This window comes from Pseudovirgaria hyperparasitica, assembly GCF_010093815.1.
Source record: "Pseudovirgaria hyperparasitica strain CBS 121739 unplaced genomic scaffold EJ05scaffold_3, whole genome shotgun sequence".
Lineage (NCBI taxonomy): Eukaryota > Fungi > Ascomycota > Dothideomycetes > Acrospermales > Acrospermaceae > Pseudovirgaria > Pseudovirgaria hyperparasitica.
This window is the reverse complement of record NW_022985551.1, coordinates 1083890-1102185: the sequence shown is the minus strand read 5'-3', so window position 1 is coordinate 1102185 and position 18296 is coordinate 1083890. Positions and strand designations below refer to the sequence as shown.

Here is an 18296-nt window from a genome sequence, read left to right as displayed (position 1 = left end):
TCTATACTTATCTAAGCCCGAACGGGCGCTATAGGACTCCTATACTATATCTATAAGAGAGGCGTTCCCGATACCTCCCTATAGTATAAGGTATACGGCCGGAGAGGTATAATACGCTACTATCTAGCTATGTACCCTAACCTCTATATATAATAGTAATAGCTTATCTACGTTACGAAGACTTTAGATATCGTATAATAGCTTAATAAGTACTCTAAAGATGTCTCCCGATAGATACTTATATATCTACTACTCCTCTAGTACTAGTAGACCCGGAAATATATGCTAGAAGAGACCCGGCATACGCCGGTAGTAACCCGATATATACCGGTAGAACCCCGGGAGAACCCCGATTATTAGTTAAGGGCAGCCCTTAACTAATAACCTCCGCACCTATACGTGCTACCTAAGGGCGAAATAACGGTAATATAGGCTATAGGCTAATAGGCGTACCCTATAGCTATATACTTAAGATAAAATAGAGGTTTAACGAGATATAGTTATAGATATAAGGAAGTTTTTCCCTATAGGGTTTCTTCTTATATAGTAGCTTAGACTAGAGGAGGCATAGGCCTATAGAGTACTACTCTACCTAGTTATATAATATTATTATTATTATTATTATATATATAGTAGTTAAGATCAAGTTGAAGAGGTACTTTGGTATAATAGTAGAGCTAAAGGACACCGCCCTTGTAGGTAGATAAGGTCGTCTGCGGCGTTTCTTTTTGATGATAACGTCTGGCAGTAGCACGTACTCTAATACCTAACTGACACCATGGAAGTCTAGCGGTGCGGGCTGGAACGATTGGAGAGGCCTCTGTATCTCGGGACTGCTCTTTGCGACTGGCGATATGATGCTGGAGGAGGGAGGGGGTGGTTCTACGGGAGCTATATGTTGGTGAACATATCATAATGCCTATATCGTCAAGCCCTTACGTGGAGTATCGATGTGGATTGATGGCTATGTTCGTCGGCGGCGTGATTCGCTGCTAGGTATGTATGTACTTGGGATGTACAGAGTCTTTCCAAAGAATGTCTATCCATCGTCAATGGTCGGACCGGATGATGCTTTGGGACTGTCTAAGGTAGGGGGTGGAAATAGATGTAGACATTAACACGTTCTCACCAGCCATTATTATGATATATTCTGGCGGGATATAGTTGGCTATATTTCTCGCAGGGCATAGAAGACGGTGCTGTGTATTGTTGGGCTGAGATCTCTAGCAGTGGAGATGTGCTGGGTTGTTTCGACTTGTATGTGGCTTGTATGTTGGACTGTGGTTCTTTCGGGCTAACATGCATGTTTTATGACTGTAATTAGTCTCTGTGATGTAGCTTGATATATCAGAATAATGAGATAGTTCAGAGCAATCGCCTGGATCCAGACACGGCTAATGCGTTGAGAGAGGCATACTGCTGGCACGCTTTGAGTGGAGGATAATTGGATCGAGTTGTTGGAGATGCGTTGATGCGATGGATCGGTGGTCTGCGGTTAGCTTCATGGAATTTGGTCTTATGGTGGATTGTGCATGATGACTGAGGGTGTTTTGCGCGCTGTCGTGTACATGGTTGATCAGGTGTGGCTGTCCACATATACGTGTGCCAGTGGAATAAGGTCTGCAGGAGGAGAGGTGGTGAGGGTGGGCATATGTGTGAACATGTGAACACCTCTATATCTATCTGTATTACATATACGTACATACACCCCCACAACCCCCTCCCCTGAACGTCCCCCTCAGAACCCCCTTATCAAAAAGCAACAAAGTCACAATAACAACCCAGACCACCACACCACGCATCATCACAACACCACTCCACACCCCCAGACCCTCCAGCAAAAGCCATCTTCTCCTAGAAAAAAGAACCCTATGTCTATACCCACCAAGCTTACATCTAACACCACATCACACCATTACCCACGACACATCAAACACCACCTACCCCTGCATTCTCTCCCCACCGCCATTGACATACCGACGAGTTTCCGCACCACAAAAGACAGTCTACGACCATACAAACCCCCAATACAACCCAAATCACATACTACGCATCATATCGAAGCCTACAGACGTACAGACCATGCCGATTCACACGGAACAAACGGATATTCGTGTGGGAATGACAGATAATGGCCAGGATTTACGCGTTGAGATATAGTGTTCTGTTTTTGGATGGGGATGTTCGGCGGTGTGTGTGTGTGTGTGTTGGGCGTAGTTATGTATATAGCTTATATAACCCTTGGCATGGAATGGGATGAGCTATGAGGATGGAAGTTGGAAGTTGTGATGAATTGGATTCGGTAGGGAATCGGGTAGATGGGCAGATGGGTTGGATATGACCTATACGATGCTCGTGGAACAGGGTTGGGGTTGATGGGTAGGGGTCGTTTTGTAGATATACTTTCCCCTCACAAGCGGTGATTTGTGCTAGCTTGGGACTTGATACTTGATAGGTGGGATGGGTGAGGGCGGTGCTGGATGGGCATGGTGGGGTGTTGGGATGTGTGTGTGTGTGTTTGTGAAAGGAAGTTGTGGAAGGTGTAGCTGTTATAGATATTGGGTTGTTGATGGTTTATTTGTTTGCTGGTAGTAGGGTGAGATTGGGGAGTGAAGTGGCGAGAGATGGAAGGATGTATGTATATATCGTCTATGAATGTATTGCATGTAATATCAACACAGAAATTACGGATTGGTTGGGTGGATATTGGAAACCTCATATTTATGTATGCAGAGCAAAGAGGTATACAACTCGAGTGATAATCAGACAGTGAACGAACACACATCATATCCATCCCTATCCATCAACTAAACCGCCCGGAAACCATCCAACCCCATACTCCTCCCCGCGTCATCGACGACACCAAGACAACACAGCACAGTACCATACCATACCACACCACATCCCACACTCCGACAAAAAACGTACCAGTCAACTCGGCACGCAATTCCACATGCCTCACACACACGCACATACCCCCCTCTCAACCACTCTAAGATCTCACCTCTACAAGGCCGACATTCGACATCACCTCCACCTCACCAGCCTCCGCGGCCGAGAGCAAGGCATCCAAGTTCTTAGTTAGCCCTTCGGTCTACAGTCGCGGTAAGGCTGCCGCCCTACGCGATGCCAGCACACCCATGGTTCGCAAGAATGGACTTGAGTTGGACTAGGGAGTTTGGGGGACCATGGTACGATGGACATGGTCAGTGGTAGGGCATGGTAGGTAGGTAGGCGATGGGCTGGGGGCCGTAGCGCTTGGGAAGTTGGGGAGATGGTGTGTGGTTGCCGTGGGCGAGTGTGCGGGAGAGGTCTGAGTTGGTATTTTGGTATTTGGGTCTGGGAGGTTGGGGAGAAGGGGGGAATTGGGATTGTGGGACTAGGTATTGAGATAGGTGCGGGATAGAGTGCGCTCATGTGGAATGGGAGTGTGATGATCGGGATTCTTGTCGTGGGATTGGGGGGGGGGGGGTGTCATAGAGAGATTGGTACGTTCACGGGTGCGTAGGCAATGTGCTGTGAAATGTGGATGACGGTTCAGAAGGGTTAGGGGGATCGATGATGGCGATTGGGGACTGTGGTTCGTACTTCTCGCTATTCTTGTTCCCTAGCGGTAGTTCTTTTTCTTGTCTTCGTTCGTGACAAAGCAGACATCTACTGCGCTAATTACCAGGTATTGTGCGTTGGGATACTTCGCCTTGAACGGGTGTGGGTCGGGCGAGGAAAAAAAGTCCCATTGAATATGCTTTATTCTCCGCGATAGGATGCTGATAAAAGTCGGACAATTTTCAAAGTCAAAGGTGGAGCTGGCCGGCGCGAGGAGAATTTTGTCCATCGTCTTCCGTCGGTGTCGGTGTCTCGGACTCGTCCAAAGGCCGCAGGATTGACGTAAGTAAGATGGCCGGACTTGATGGAGGTTGTTGGAATCGACGTCGTGTTCGATCACTTGGAAAGCGCCCCGTGTTGTTGTTACGCATACTGCACGGTACTAAGAGCGCGAATTTCTTGGTCTGAGGGAGGAGGGCTTAGCAAAGACATCGTATAGGCGCCCCGCGACACCATTCTGCTGCTCATATGAAACCTGACGTGCCACGGCCATTCACCGTCCTTCCAGAAAAAGCAGTGTCACCGCGCCTCAGCGTAACAGCCCATCCGAGCACCGAGCCGGGCTCTGCAAGGAAAACAAGACGCGTCTCGCCTGGCTCAATGCTGTCCGTCGCCGCGTTCCATATTGCGCAGTCTTGGTCTTGTTAAACCTGGCCGCCCGGGCATGTCAGCGTGCAGTCCGACAGAATATGTCTCTGGTGAGTTTGCAGGGCGGAAGACAGGGTCATGCAGTGGGCGTTCCGGCATGGCCGTGCGCGTCATGCGAAAAAAAAAAAGAAGAATATCAAGCATCGTGCATTGTGAGGGCGAGGCTCAGTGCTCGAGCCCTTGTCCCTTCTTTTTCCTGCCGATGAAACAAAACGGCGGCTCGGAGTGTAGGGGCTGATGTCAGAGACATAGGCAGGGTCCTGGCCGCAGCGGCGAGGCCCATGAGGTCATAGGAATGCAGATGTCGGGAGATCTGAGCTGTGCGTTATATTGAGTGTGTGTCAGTGTGTGTTGCGTGTTGCGTGTTGCGTGCTGCGTGCTGCGTGCTGCGTGCATCGCGCTGATCAGGTGATGCGTTATATCTGGAACATGCTGTCTATGCTGCCGCCCAGTGGGGTTGATCTGAGCCGGACGTGTCCTCTTCTCCGAGATGTGCACACATCTATGCCTCACATTGTCGGGCAAGCACCCGTGACTATGAAGACACGCGTTCAATGATGCTATTTTCGATGCGGGATGATTCGTGTGCAACGGCGGACTGGCTCAGTCGATCTTCGACTCTCACGGCGGAAGAGGGAACATCAGCATCCTATGATCCGTTGGGATGGCAAACATATTCCTTCGACGTCTACGTAGGCCACTGAACGAGGTGCGCACATGTGGCAGTTTCAGGTCATGGACGTAATACGACAACCAATGAGGTGCCTGTCTCGGGCATTCAACGACAGTGACTTGTGTGACGCAACAATAAATAATGCCAGACTCTAGAGGATCAACTTGTAGATCTGTCCGGACAACGCATTGAAGTGAAGGATAAACACCAACAAATGCTCACTCAGGATTGTTTGTGGAGCGGCTAATACTACTACTGCATATGATAAGTTGGCGCGTCGCCAAGATGAGGATCTGTATGGCCAATCGTTGTGGCAGCGGCGCCTATGCTGAGGGAGTTGGGTGTGGGTGTTTCGAAGGCTGGGGGGCGCGAGTGATTATCAGATGCGAAGCGAGTCAGAATGTCATCATGTCCCATGGCGATCCTGCGTTGCGATGGATATGCGCGCATCGACAAGCGACAACGGCATTGTTTGTGTGGTTGACATTTGACAGGCGGATAGGATCTGCGACTGGGGCGTGTATGCACAACCTACGCAGTTGTGGAGTAGCGGAGTCAGGACAGAGTGCGGCGCATGTTCTAGGCTTTCGAATGCAACGCGCTCGTCGAGCTAGAGAGTAGATGCGGTTAGTGATGCATCGTTGCGACGAGTGGTGATTGGATGCGAGTCCGATGGAAGGTTGGGATCCTGTTCGCGATCCCAGATGCTGCATGAAAGGGAAGCATGAGCGGATGGCGGGGGTGGACTGCGACGAGAACGAGAACGAGTCATCAACAGTGGACATCAAGCTTCTATCGATAGCTACGCGACGATACAGAACGCAACGCCAACATGCCGTCTGTTCCCGCGCACATTAGCGGTGAGTGTGACTGATACAGGCTGCAGAGCCCCGTGTTGACTATGATTTGTCCGTAGGTTTGACGGAGGGTTCGCTAAGCACAAAGACAAAGTATACCTCCGCGCTCGGGACTCTAGCTTGACAGGTTGCATGCTCGATCCTGGCTGTAGCCTGTGTCTGTCGCCGGACGATGGTGATAGTCCATAATACCAAACAACTGGCGACTATTACCTTCGAGTCCCAGCAGCGGACATTCCGCTAACCACACGGCGCGCCTCGCAAATTGCGGCACGGAAACAAGATACAGATCGTTGGGTCAACAAGCAGCGCCCCTTGACAGCCGCCGAGCCTTGTCTGAGCGGGTGCACCAGCGGACTCTTGTCTGGTCATGAGTAGCCATGGGACGAGGGAGGTGGTCTCGCAATGAATCCGATCCCATGCTCTTGGGACGGGGCGACACGATGTCAAAACCCCAATACATGATCAATGTCGGCGCAGTGATGTAGGCGCTGCTACTCTGGTTGGTCCCAAGACCGAGTATCGCATAATAGTGGCCGGCGACAAGGCGTGCATCCAATGGTCAAAATTGTGGTACGGTTCGATACGTCAAACCGTGTGTTGCCGCTGCCTGGTAATGATAGGAATGGGGTTCAGCTACGGGAACAGATCCAATATGGTCACGACAATAATATCAATGATCATCATATGCCGTTAGCTTGTATCGCTCTGCCGGACGATTGTCTTGATGTGGAGGCGGCTGCGTATAGAATGCAATAAACTTGACGAGGCCGTTTCGTCTTGACCTGGCCCCCCTGGTCCAGAGTGGATGCGCGACCGTTGTTTGTTCCTGATTATCAGTCAACAATAATAATCTAAACAACACCTGGCATTTCATGGCGTGGCGGAGGCTAAGCAAGCGGGCCTCGAAACGCGTTCAATAATTTATCATACGCGACTATCGATAAATTTTTGTAGGGACATGGTTGCTTTCAAAGGAGGCGGTTGAAGGGTGGTGTGGAGACGGTCTAGCTGATTGCGCAACGCAGCGCAACCTCCCTCTTCTCTCCCTGCCACGTTGTCTAGATTGCATGACCAGCAAGCAAGGGCTCTTGGCTGCGCTCATAATATTAACGAACAACACTTCGGTCGGCACTTCTCGGCGCCTGTCACAATCTTTTTTTTCATCACAACGGGCGGATCGGATGCGCGTGATTCGGCCAAATCTGGACAACTTTCTCTTGCAGACTTTCTGTTTTGGGCTCTTCCACACCGAGAACGGGGGCATCTTTCATTCGCTGCCAGGAGTGTAATCTCCGCTCCCGGGCCACAAACCATCACCAGAGGTTTTACGTATGGCAGAAGACGGCATGCGTGCTGTGAGTTACCCCTATGTTATCGGCAGTAGCAGTATTTAGCAGCACGCCCGAAGAAGGAAAGGACGAAGCCCCAGAGATCTTTCTCCAACGGGAACTACACTAGCATCATTATCGAGCAGGGATCAACAATATATTGGACGTGGCCAATGACGATGACGCGTGTAAATCGGGGCGAATCGGGCGCCTCATTGTCTGATTTTCCAGAAAGCTCCATCGCACGGCCAATCAGGGGCTGGCCAGATGTATGAGGATCATCAAACTTGGCTGCATCTCGAGTCGTCTCAACTTGTGCTTGACACGACACAAGAATTCTGCCGAGCACGGGGGAAATGCCGTGCTGTTTGGACTCTTGGAGACAGTCAGCGTCGCACAGTCAGATACCGCGCGCGGCAACGGTGAAAGAAGAGGCAGAAACACGAAACGTAGAGAGTAGAGTGGATGATTCGTAGCAGAGCGTCGCTAAAAGGTCCGTATGACAGGGTATGATGTGAGGTTCGTAATGTTCTGGTCAGCGGCAAGCATGACTGGGCAAAGTTGCAAGGCAAGAGAGAGGAATGCGATGCGGAAGATCGGCGTCAGAGCGTGACCCGAAATGCACACAACAAGGCGCCGGCGCGCTGGGGGCAACAGTAGGAGTCTGCTCGCGAACGGGGAGGCATCCAGGCTTAGAGCCTATAGAAGGGATATGGGGACAGAACATACAGCTGGTGAAGAAAGCTTGGTAGTAGTGGTTGAGCCAGTAAGAGGCACGAAGCATACCATACATGACACGGAGATGGGAGATGGGAGATGGAAGTGGCACATTGGGAGGAGTCAGCGGCTGCACGCGTGATCACTCTGTGTGTGTTAAGCCGATGCATTTTCCCTGCCTCCGAAGCCAGAGCAAAGCCGCAAAAAGCCAAAAATCGCCAAAGCACACAGACGCGTAAGGTGTGCGATGAAGCAAACCTTGCTGCGACAGAGTTTTGCGGCACAGCCAACCAGAACGTCGCCAGTGGATTGGGTAGAAGAAGGCAGCATCATGATCCAGCAAGCGTCGTCTTGGATTCTGCCGCGTGCTCCTACGATGCTTTCGCCTCCCGTTCCGATGAGAGAGACCTTGGTGATGGGATGGGATTAAGGCGGCGGTCATGGCTCATGGCACTGGAACACACTACGCTAGAATGGCCGCTGGGATTGCTGGCGTACGTAGGTAGGGTGGTGAAAAGTCAGCCACAGAGGACAGAGGGACAGTTGACCGGAACGGCCTGGAATGGCTTCGCCCGAGATTCTCTTTGTGCACGCAAGCGTCCAAGCCTCGCCCGGGGAGGCGATGACTTGTTACGCAACGGCTTCCACTCTGTTCTCAGCAAGAATGATCAGGCAGCAGGTTCTTGAGCTTGACGACAGGATCTGTTGCAACGGGCGAGGTGACACACACAGGCGTACACGGACAGGTTTCCGGGGCCGACCATGATAGTGGCAGACCACAGTGGCAATAAGTTTAATAATAATGATAGTAACAATGATGATGATGATGGATGACAATGGCGGGCCCTGGAGCTCTCATGTGCATGAAGCCAAAGCCGTCGAGGGAATCAATGCAATGCCTTGTCGATGCGATGCGATGCGATGCTCGTAGTTGTGTCAGCACCAACGGGGGCGAAGTGTGTTAGCTGGCACTCCAACACTCTAGAGTGGTGTCGACGCTACAGGCGGCCCAAGTCGACTCACCAGAAGGCAGGCATGTTTAGCAGCAGGGATATTTAGCAGCTCGTACAGCGAAATGATGGATGGCACACACACACACCCACATAATACACTCACATACACACGCACACAAAAGCAACGGCCGCGGGGGGACAAGCCAGGCTGATTGCAGTGAGTGGCAGGACATTGAGACAGGGCTAGGCCGATCGTGGCATGACGGAAAGCAAAGTTGATGATTACATAGCCAGAGCGAGAGCAACTTAGCAAGCTTCAGTAATAGCGGCCTAGCAAGAAAAATATGGATATTTGCCGCTAGCGAACGGCGGCGGCGGGTGGGTAGAGGATGAAGTGTGGCATTGTGGGTGGTGCAAAGGGGGCGCGCTGGCGCTCTGCTGCTCATCATCTCATCTCGTCGAGGGCGCTTGTGGAATGTGAATGGCGGAGACGGAGAGAGAGAGTCAAGAGAAAGTGTGTGCATGATTGGAATGGGACAACAAAGAAGACGGTGATGGTGGTGGTGGTGTGGAGTGCTGCACAGTTACATACGGTTTTGAATGCACAACAAGTTCGCGAATAGGGTGCGTTCTGTGTAGAATCATGCTTACGTACTTGGCCACACGCTCTGGAACGTTGGGTGTATTAGGGTGTAATCTAAATAGTTCGAGCAATGAAACCGTCGGGGTGAGAAGATGGCCATTAGGTGCGCAATCTACAGAACAACACGGCACATCACAGCACAGTACACCACAACCACTCAGGTTTCTGCTGTCTGCTGTCTGGCCTCTTGTTCAAGCGAGCAGGGCCTGCTAGCCAACGTGCAGCGGACGATGGAGCTGCTTGTTGTTGGACTGGTCCTGCAGCTGTGCTCCGCCATCCGCCCAACGTCAAGCATGGAGTCAAAGTCGGGAGGCTGGAGGACACGCAACACGCCATCGAATCCGTTGGAGTCGTTGGACGCTGGACGCTGGAAGTGGACCACGGCCAGCCAAAGCCAGGATGAGGGATGCTAAGCGTGATGCAGGGTAAGAAATGTGCCTGTGGGTTGTGGTTGTTGTGGGTGGTTGTGGTGGTGGTGGTGGTGGCAGCAGCTACCTGGGCAGCTGCATCATATCCAAAGGCCGAGCAAGGCAAGAGCGATAGGTGGGTGAAGAGGGATAAGAACGGCGCCGGTCTTTGCTCCTTCCTGACAGGCCGCCTGGCTCAGCACAGAATACGCACGGATCACTGGTGGAGGCGAGCGTAAGTGTGTGGTGTGTGTGTGAGTGAATGAATGGATGGAGGAGGTGTGGTGGGTGGATGGATGATGGCATGCACATTACCCATGCACAAAGCATCCCTGCACAAAACAAGCCCCCCTCCTGCACAAAACAAAACCTTGTCACCTTGCACGCAGGCATTTCGTGTGCCCAGTCCGCTAGCGTCAGCCGACCGGCGCTAGAGGGAAGTAGCGTGACGCTGGCGCCTTCAATGGCCCCACCTGTGCTGTGTTTGTCATAGCGCCACTGCCCTTCCTCTAGCCTGATCCTTCCTATTTACAGTCCCGCCCTTGACTCTTCCTCCGCACAGACCGCGCGGCCTTCTGAGTGGTCGAGTGGTCAAGGAAGGTGCTTTAGTGCTTTAGTGCTTTCGGTCGTCCCAGTCCAAGACTCCTACTGAGCGCGCTTCCCATGCACGGGCCATGCCCTAGTCCCGTCACTTTTATCACCCCAACTCTCTCCCGCTAAACATTGGCCGCATCAACAACTACTATACCGCCTCACATCCTTCATATACACTCCCTCTACCACTTCATCTCTCTCCCCTTCTGTCCTCTTGATTCTGCAACATCACCTCTTCGTTTCACCTTCACGACCCTCCCTCAAACAACCATTCACAGCTATCGTCGCCTTCACCTTCTTCCCACTACCACCCTTCATCGCCTTTGCCACCCTTGTGACTCAGGACTCTTGGACTATCAGGATATATAATACCGCTGCTTTTTTTCTCCCTCCTGTTCTTGTCTTCCTGTTTGCTGCCAAAGGACTTGCTGGTATTACGACTCCTCTCTCTCTCCGTATTGGATTAAGCTGCTGCCATAATTGTCCCCGAGGCCCCAAGGACCACGAGGACATCTTTCCCCTCCGTTTCCATCACAGCATGTTGCCGACCCCTCCAGCATCTCCAACACTCAATGGATTTCGCGCACCCGAGGATCGTCTAGGCCAAATCCTGGCAGGCAGGCTACAGCTGACTGGTATATTGGGCGTGGGTGCATACGGTGTAGTATACACTGCTGTCGACATCCAGACCAACATTCCATATGCCGTCAAGGCCTTGAACAAGATTGGCCTGGAGCCACGTCAAAGGAAGTTCCAGGAGCGCGAGATATCCCTGCATCATCGTGCCAGTGCTCATCCCAATGTGGTTTCCCTGGTAAAGATCATGGATTCGCCCGACTGCACCTTTGTAGTCATCGAGTACTGCCCAGAGGGTGATTTGTTTTCGAACATCACAGAGTGCGGCAAGTACGTCGGAAATGACGAACTCGCACGCAATGTGTTTTTGCAAATACTGGATGCCGTAGAATATTGCCACTCCATTGGAATTTACCACCGGGATTTGAAGCCTGAAAACATTCTGGTAACAGATCATGGCAACACGGTCAAGCTCGCCGACTTTGGACTTGCCACCACGGATTGCCTCACCTCGGACTTCGGATGTGGATCTACCTTTTACATGTCACCTGGTGGGTCGATCTTGAAGATGTACCTTCGGACTTTGCATGCTAATAATCGATAGAGTGCCATCAAAGCTCACCAAAGGCCTATAGTTGCTATGCTTCGGCACCGAATGACATCTGGTCACTAGGTGTGATTCTCGTCAACCTAACCTGCGGTCGCAATCCATGGAAGCGGGCGTCTTTCGACGATTCCACATTCCGGGCGTGTATGAAGGATCCTAAATTCCTCCGTTCCATTTTGCCCATCTCGGCCGAGCTTGACGATGTGCTCAAGCGCATCTTTGAACTCGACCCTACCAACAGGATCACCATTCCAGAATTGAGAGCTCGGATTGAATCGTGCCCGTCCTTTAGCGCGCGTGCTGCAACTGCATCACCAGCTCCTCAACCACCGCTCAGTATCCCAACTTCACCCTACCACCACGCCAATTATTCACAGGAGAATGTTTACGCTGGAGCTGCCAAGCCCTCGGGTCCCATGGTCACTCTTCCCTCGCCCCCTGCTTCTCCTACTCACTATACCCCCCCTCAATACCTCCATCCAGACCTTTCCCATGGCAGCGCAGGCTCTGGTTGCAGCTCTGTGTTTTCGGCTTGCTCGTCGACCTCTTCTGCCTCGTCGACTTCTTCCTACGTTCTGGCTCCTACTGCCAGGAAGGTTCCGCAGGGGATGTTTCAACCACAAGCTTCTCCCGCACCTTGCCCTGCTCCGAATACGTGGTATTCCCGGTTTGCTCCACTCGCACAAACCTTCCAGTCAACACACCTACCCCAGCTCCGGGTTTACTAGATCTTGGCCTGGATGCCGCCCAATTTACCCTAAGCATGATGCTTAACATTTTATCACCATCTTCTACCATGTGTTGATAGTACACCCTACCATTTCAAAAAGTTTACGATACGACGATTTCCAAAGATGTCAGCAACTACCACGCGGAGTTAGGTTTGATGTTTTCAATTTGCTACGACATGTCTGCAATCGGCGCGAAAATAGAACTGGCGTCACCACTGGATTGAACTCGCTCCCGGACTCCCGAGTCGGAATGTCCTTGGAGTTCATCCACAACGGCCATCATGGTCTCAACAACGCTCTAGAGAAAGTCTTGTAATTGCACATTTATGTATAAACCTCAATTCTGGCTCGATACCAAATTGGGGGAAATTTTGTCCTGTCTTTCATCATTTTATCACGATATATTGCCATTTACATTTTACCCAGGTTGGCACCACAATTAGGAAGGAGAAGCCTACTTTGATGCATATGCGAGGAGTTGAACCAATGTTTCATTTGTCGGAAGCCTCTATCATTGTCGAGGAACTATTCGAGCCCGGGGCGGTGGGGTTTTGTTGTTTTCATTGCTTGTTCTCAGATACCAGAGCATGTTCTTGGCTCGCTCACCAACCGTCGTTTTAGACAACCATTCTATGTATGGCTCGTACTCTTACATCCACTCGTGTTGGGGGGCTATTCTGTCCCCCAATGCCAGCACCGTATCCACAGCTGGAATACGGTTGCAATATATACGTTTTTCGTCTGGGCGGACACCAAGTCCGACTCGGCGACTGAGTACTTTCTTCCACTCCATCTGCGTTCAATCTCCGTGAACATTTCATTCCAGGTTTCCATCCACATAGGCCACGAATCCCTTGAGGCGCAAACGGCGTGCTCTGCATCGCACGCTGCCTACGAATCATAACAGCACCCACACGTTTGGACGTCCTGCACAAGGCCATCAACGTCAGACGTCGGAGCATCCAAACGACGAGAAACACATTTTTTTTCGCGCATCACATGACCACCACATCCAAGCAAAGCACAGCGCCCCTCTCGCGCCCTGAACGACAACTTAAAACCGACCAACCGACCAGCCAACCAACCAACCGACCAGCCAACCAATCAACCCCTCACCGTCTACCCTATGACGACGAAAATAAAAAAAATAAAGAATGAAAAAAAGGCCTCAGGAAGGGGAACTTTACCAACCAATCAGCCAATCCATCCACACACACATACACATAATACACAAACAAGTCCCCCTTCCATCGTCTCCTAATTACCCGAAACACTACTCCGCTTTTCCTGCTTCTTTCGCCTCGGGCCAATCATGTGCTCTCGGTTCGTCTTTGCCGGTATGCTGGGATTAGGGGGCAGGGGTTGTGTGTGTGTGTATGGATTCTGTGGTTGCTTGCTCTGTGGTTTACTATGCTTACGCGCTTGCTTGCTTGCTTGTTGTAGTGCTGGCTGGCTATGTATGTGCTATGTGCTATGTACGTGCTATGTATGCCGCGGTGTACAGAGTGTGTAGAGTGTGTACTAGTCGATCTTGTATTACACGTACCTTGGACCACATATATACATACATACATACATATATACATATATACATACGTACATACATGCACGCCATACACGTCGATAACAGCACAACAGCGAAACGGCGACGCGTTGATACACTGATAACACGGATACCGCAACACTCTACTCGGCGTGCTTGGATTGGCCGTGATGCCGTGATGCCGGGGAGGAGTATGCTGGATGTAGTTCATGCGCGAATTTACTGCTTTTGAGTGGGGCTGGTGGTGGTGGTGTTGTTGCTGTTGCCCTGCGTGTGTGGGTATGCTGTGCTGTGTTATGGTATGGTATCGTATGAATGGTATGCTATAGTGTATCTACGAGACTACATGCCCTGCGTCTCGAGAGCGACGTACAGATGGAAACACAGTCTGACTGACTGACTGACTGACTCACCGACCGAAGAAAAGCGCGTACCAACAAACCAGCAAGAAAGCAGGGGGAAAACAACATCAACAACAACATCAACAACAACAACACCACAAAAGACACATCCAAGCATCATGCTCAATCACCAAAGTCAAGTCTTGGCTATGCTTGGGCTTGCGCGTCTTGGTGTGTTTTCTTTGACCGTGCTACCTGCTATATTTACTCCTGCTGAGTGAGTGTATACGAGCTTGGCGGCCCCGGGGGTTTTGTCTCTCTCTCTCTGTCTCTCTCTCTCTCTCTCTGACTGCGTGGTACGTAAGAATGGATTTGATTGGGCTTTTGGATCTTGGCGGATGGAGGTGGGGGTTTGGGGTCAAGGCGGTAAGCAGAGGGGGTGGGCTGTGGTATGGTATGGTATGGTATGGTATATAGCATGGCATGGCATGGCATGTCTGAATAGGTAGACGGAGTCATCGTTTGTTGTGTGTGTGTGGATCTTGGAGCAGGGGGTTTTGAAGTGGAGTTTTGGGAGTGGAGTGGAGTGGAGTGGAGTGGAGGGGAGTGTGCATCATTGAGTGAGTGGATGAGTGGATGAAGCAGACAGACAGACAGGTAGGGGCCTGGACTATACTAGATTGCACTGGACTGCACTGGACTGGACTGTAATCGGTATACTATGTAAACACTATACATGCAGCCAGTGCGCGATGCGAGGAACTCACAAGCACGAAATCAACGGCCCGTTTTCGCGCTTGGGTGTGTGTGCGTGTATTGGAGGAGGGGGGTTTTCTTCGGGTTGTAGGATTGATGGATGGATGGATGGATGGATGGATGGATGGATGGATGGATGCGTTTCATGTGTTCGTACGTGTTAGTGAGTGAGTAAGTGTGTTTTGAGAGTGTGCGTATGTATAGACCCAACCGTCAACCCAGCACCCAACAATCAATCAGACGAGACTACGATGACAGAATAAGTGAGTGCGTGAATAAGCAGATGGTCGATCTTGTATGCTGTTAGTAAGTACAGACAGTATCGAAAAAAAAAAACAATCTCTATGCCATGTTTCATGCCAGCAACACGGAAGCTCTCAGGTCCGCGCATGTCCATGTCCATTTCATGTCCCCATGCCTGTTGTTGTCCCTCCCAGGCAGGGCATTCAGAGCTCAAGCTCATCAATCGCTAGCTAATAGTAGCCTCGATAATGCAACGACCGGGTCTGCCCAACCTTGCCAGGCAACTACCTACGTACTTTGTACATGGTGGTAGGATAGCGACCTCGTCATGATCATGGATGGGCAGAGCTGGAAGGATGGAACGACAAGAAAAGATGTGGGTTTTTGCGCAGTTTTTTGGGGCGTCATTGTCAGAGAGTGAGTTGAGTGAGTGAGTGCGTGTTTTTCAGGCTTGCAACTGCCGGGTACGTCTCGGGGATGGGGATGGGATGGTTTGAATGGAAAGGAGGGATGATGGGTGGTGAGTGACATGACGATGTCAGTGTGTCTCATGCATGCATACACCACACACAAGCACAACACTTGGCTGTTTGACGACGTCGACAACAGCAACAACAACAACAATAACAACAGCAACGACAATGACGATGATGATGATGTGTACGTTTCCTGATCGACACCGGTGTTGGCTGTACGTCTCAGCATTACTCGAGCAGAAAATCCCAGAGCTCCATCTATCCCGCTCGGTCACGGGATGACACAAGGGATTTTCGGGATCAGTACAGTCAGAAATACGCGCAGTCAGAACTTTGAACGCTCGCATGCTGCCTGGCGCATGTCAGACGGCGCGGCTGATTGTTGTGATCGCCAGTGGCGTCGTCCGTAAGATTCCTGGAGCTACAGTTCTGTATAATCATCCATGATATTAATGCATGCAGCACTATGAGAGTTTGTATAGGAGGCCGTGACGCAGGTAGGAGAGGTAGGGTGTGGTGCATCGGCCCAATCTCTTCTTAATCTGCAAATCGCGCACCCGATTGAGTCTTCCGCGATGCAGTAATATCTAATAGTAGCGCGGGGCATCACCGACCTTGGTCACAGGGACTGGGATTGGGAGTGGGCCAGCATGAAACGGCGTTCTGGATTGTACAGCGTTTGGTAGGGGAAAAAGTTTACGGCTACATAAGGTCTGAGGGATACGCCGGAGTCACGTGCTAGTTACATCCTGCTCCTTATCAAAGATAGTCCGGAGATGGCTTTGATAAACAGACCACCAAGGTTGACGTCCTTGTCGGGGGCGGGTGGCTGGTGCGACTGCGCGTGTCTCAGTGCAACGATTGTGGCGCTGCGCCCCCAAGGCTTTTACTTTTAGTCTTCAACCGAAGATCACTCTTGTCGTCGCTATTCTGCTGGTGCAAAAGCAAACGATGCCTCGGTCGCGGGGCCTGGCGGATGGGTTTAGGGCTGGGAAGGCGGCTGGGAACATGCACGCGAGAGTCTTGGTGTGTGGTGAGAGCTGCATGGGAGGGGCTTATTTGGTTGTCCCGGTGAGAAGATATGGGCAAAGTCAAATTGCAGTCACAACACTTTTGCAGTGTCTTGTGCGTTGTGATGCCGTGGTTGGTCGCGTTTGGCCGATTGCGACAGGATCTTGACTTGGATGTCATGGGTACCGGCAAATGTGCCTTGCAGACCTTGCGTCGGTGGTGGCGATGGACGAGACTAGGCTCGTGGTCTATCTGCCATGTACGCGCGCTCAGAAGCCAACGGTGCGCGACAACACCATGCAGCTCGATAGACTTGGCCATCGTGAGATCGCAATTTCCCCAGCCCATGCCCATAATGCCGGATGCTTCTGACTTTCGGTCCAGCCGCAGCGATTATCGACGATAGTCTTCAATGTATGCACGCGCGTGACTCATGTTATGTCAACAGCTTCAGCCCTCGACTCGGCCAAGGGGGTAATTGAGATCAGGAGATGCAAATTGGCTTTGATAGACCCTCGAATCAAGAAGCAGATGTCCATCGGGCCATCGCTCGTTCCCCTCGTGTTCATCATCATCTGCTATTCTGGGTGTGCGCTTCGTCTCGCGATACGCAGAGATCCCAACTTACTTCATCGACCTCATGTGAATTCCCGGTTTTGAGTACGCGGGTCTGGGGCTTTCGATAGGCACGCAAAGTCTTGTCTGTTCCTGCGGGTGGCGCTATGCTACGAAACATGGAGCCTACTGGTTCCGACAGAACTTGATGGCGCAATTCGCAAGCCAAATCCCTGGTTCTGCCTCGATGAGAGACGAAGAGATTGAGATCAAATGTTGAAAGAAATCATTCGGGCGACCTCGCGCGGCTTGCGGGAATTCCGAACGACAAATCTCTGTCTGCATCATGCCGATGGCTTACACTCCTAAAAACAGATGTTTCGGAGCCTGGCGATAGGAGTATGCTGTCAACGTATGATCGATCTCAGGATTTTAGGATGGTGTTGCACGAACAGCTGGTATCGGTCCATTACCCCATGGCAAGCTCATATATCGACACGGTCGACGGTACCCTCGGCGCACAGAGTAATTACTCGCCTCCTAGATCCCTCCCTAGCTTTGATCAATCAGCAGAAGGACCAGCCCTGCAGCCACGAAAGGTGACTCCCTGTGACTGCCGTCCGTTGCCAGTATCACTACTCTTAGTGGCTTTGGTGAGCAGTGGTAAAACCAGCCACCATGGACGTTTTGCAGGAAGTGAAAAAAGAAGCAGCGGCTCGGGCAAGCTGATGACATGCTCGTTGCCGACTTCGAAGGATCAATACCTATGACCTATCGCCGGTGCATTTCCAAACTGCGTAGGACTAGGATGACTTCCCGGTATCGACGATAACGTACAGGCTCGCATCGCCTCGGATGGCTTTCTGTACGGCGGTCGGATTGCAGCTGCCAGATCTCCAGTCTTACATGCGTCGAGCAAGATAGATTGACGTGTGGGCATGTACGAGGATGGGATAGGTTCAAGATACTGTGAACCTTGCGGCCCTATCCAGGACCATGTCTAATTCAAGCCATTCGACGCTCGTTGG

The 18296-nt window shown here is 51.3% G+C and overlaps 5 protein-coding genes across 5 annotated transcripts; 2 read left to right on the top strand and 3 right to left on the bottom strand.

The window, feature by feature from the left end:
- Positions 1–2946: 2946 nt before the first annotated feature.
- Positions 2947–3459, bottom strand: EJ05DRAFT_250502 (uncharacterized protein). Its single transcript, XM_033740154.1, has one exon. The coding sequence runs from the start codon at positions 3415–3417 to the stop codon at positions 3082–3084; it is 336 nt and encodes a 111-aa protein (XP_033603473.1). The 5' UTR covers positions 3418–3459; the 3' UTR covers positions 2947–3081.
- Positions 3460–7753: 4294 nt separating this feature from the next.
- Positions 7754–8695, top strand: EJ05DRAFT_250482 (uncharacterized protein). Its single transcript, XM_033740152.1, has one exon. It carries the CDS (start codon positions 7932–7934, stop codon positions 8517–8519), a length of 588 nt encoding a protein of 195 aa, XP_033603472.1. The 5' UTR covers positions 7754–7931; the 3' UTR covers positions 8520–8695.
- Positions 8696–9415, bottom strand: EJ05DRAFT_250483 (uncharacterized protein). The gene has a single exon (XM_033740153.1). It carries the CDS (start codon positions 9307–9309, stop codon positions 8872–8874), a length of 438 nt encoding a protein of 145 aa, XP_033603471.1. The 5' UTR covers positions 9310–9415; the 3' UTR covers positions 8696–8871.
- Positions 9416–10967: 1552 nt separating this feature from the next.
- EJ05DRAFT_434805 (Pkinase-domain-containing protein) lies at positions 10968–12340 on the top strand (the record flags this gene model as incomplete). Its single annotated transcript, XM_033741673.1, has 2 exons — positions 10968–11556; positions 11610–12340. The coding sequence occupies 2 exons, from the start codon at positions 10968–10970 to the stop codon at positions 12338–12340; spliced, it is 1320 nt and encodes a 439-aa protein (XP_033603470.1).
- Positions 12341–16233: 3893 nt separating this feature from the next.
- On the bottom strand, positions 16234–17176 carry EJ05DRAFT_250243 (uncharacterized protein). Its single transcript, XM_033740150.1, has one exon. It carries the CDS (start codon positions 17065–17067, stop codon positions 16552–16554), a length of 516 nt encoding a protein of 171 aa, XP_033603469.1. The 5' UTR covers positions 17068–17176; the 3' UTR covers positions 16234–16551.
- Between the last annotated feature and the right edge of the window lie 1120 nt (positions 17177–18296).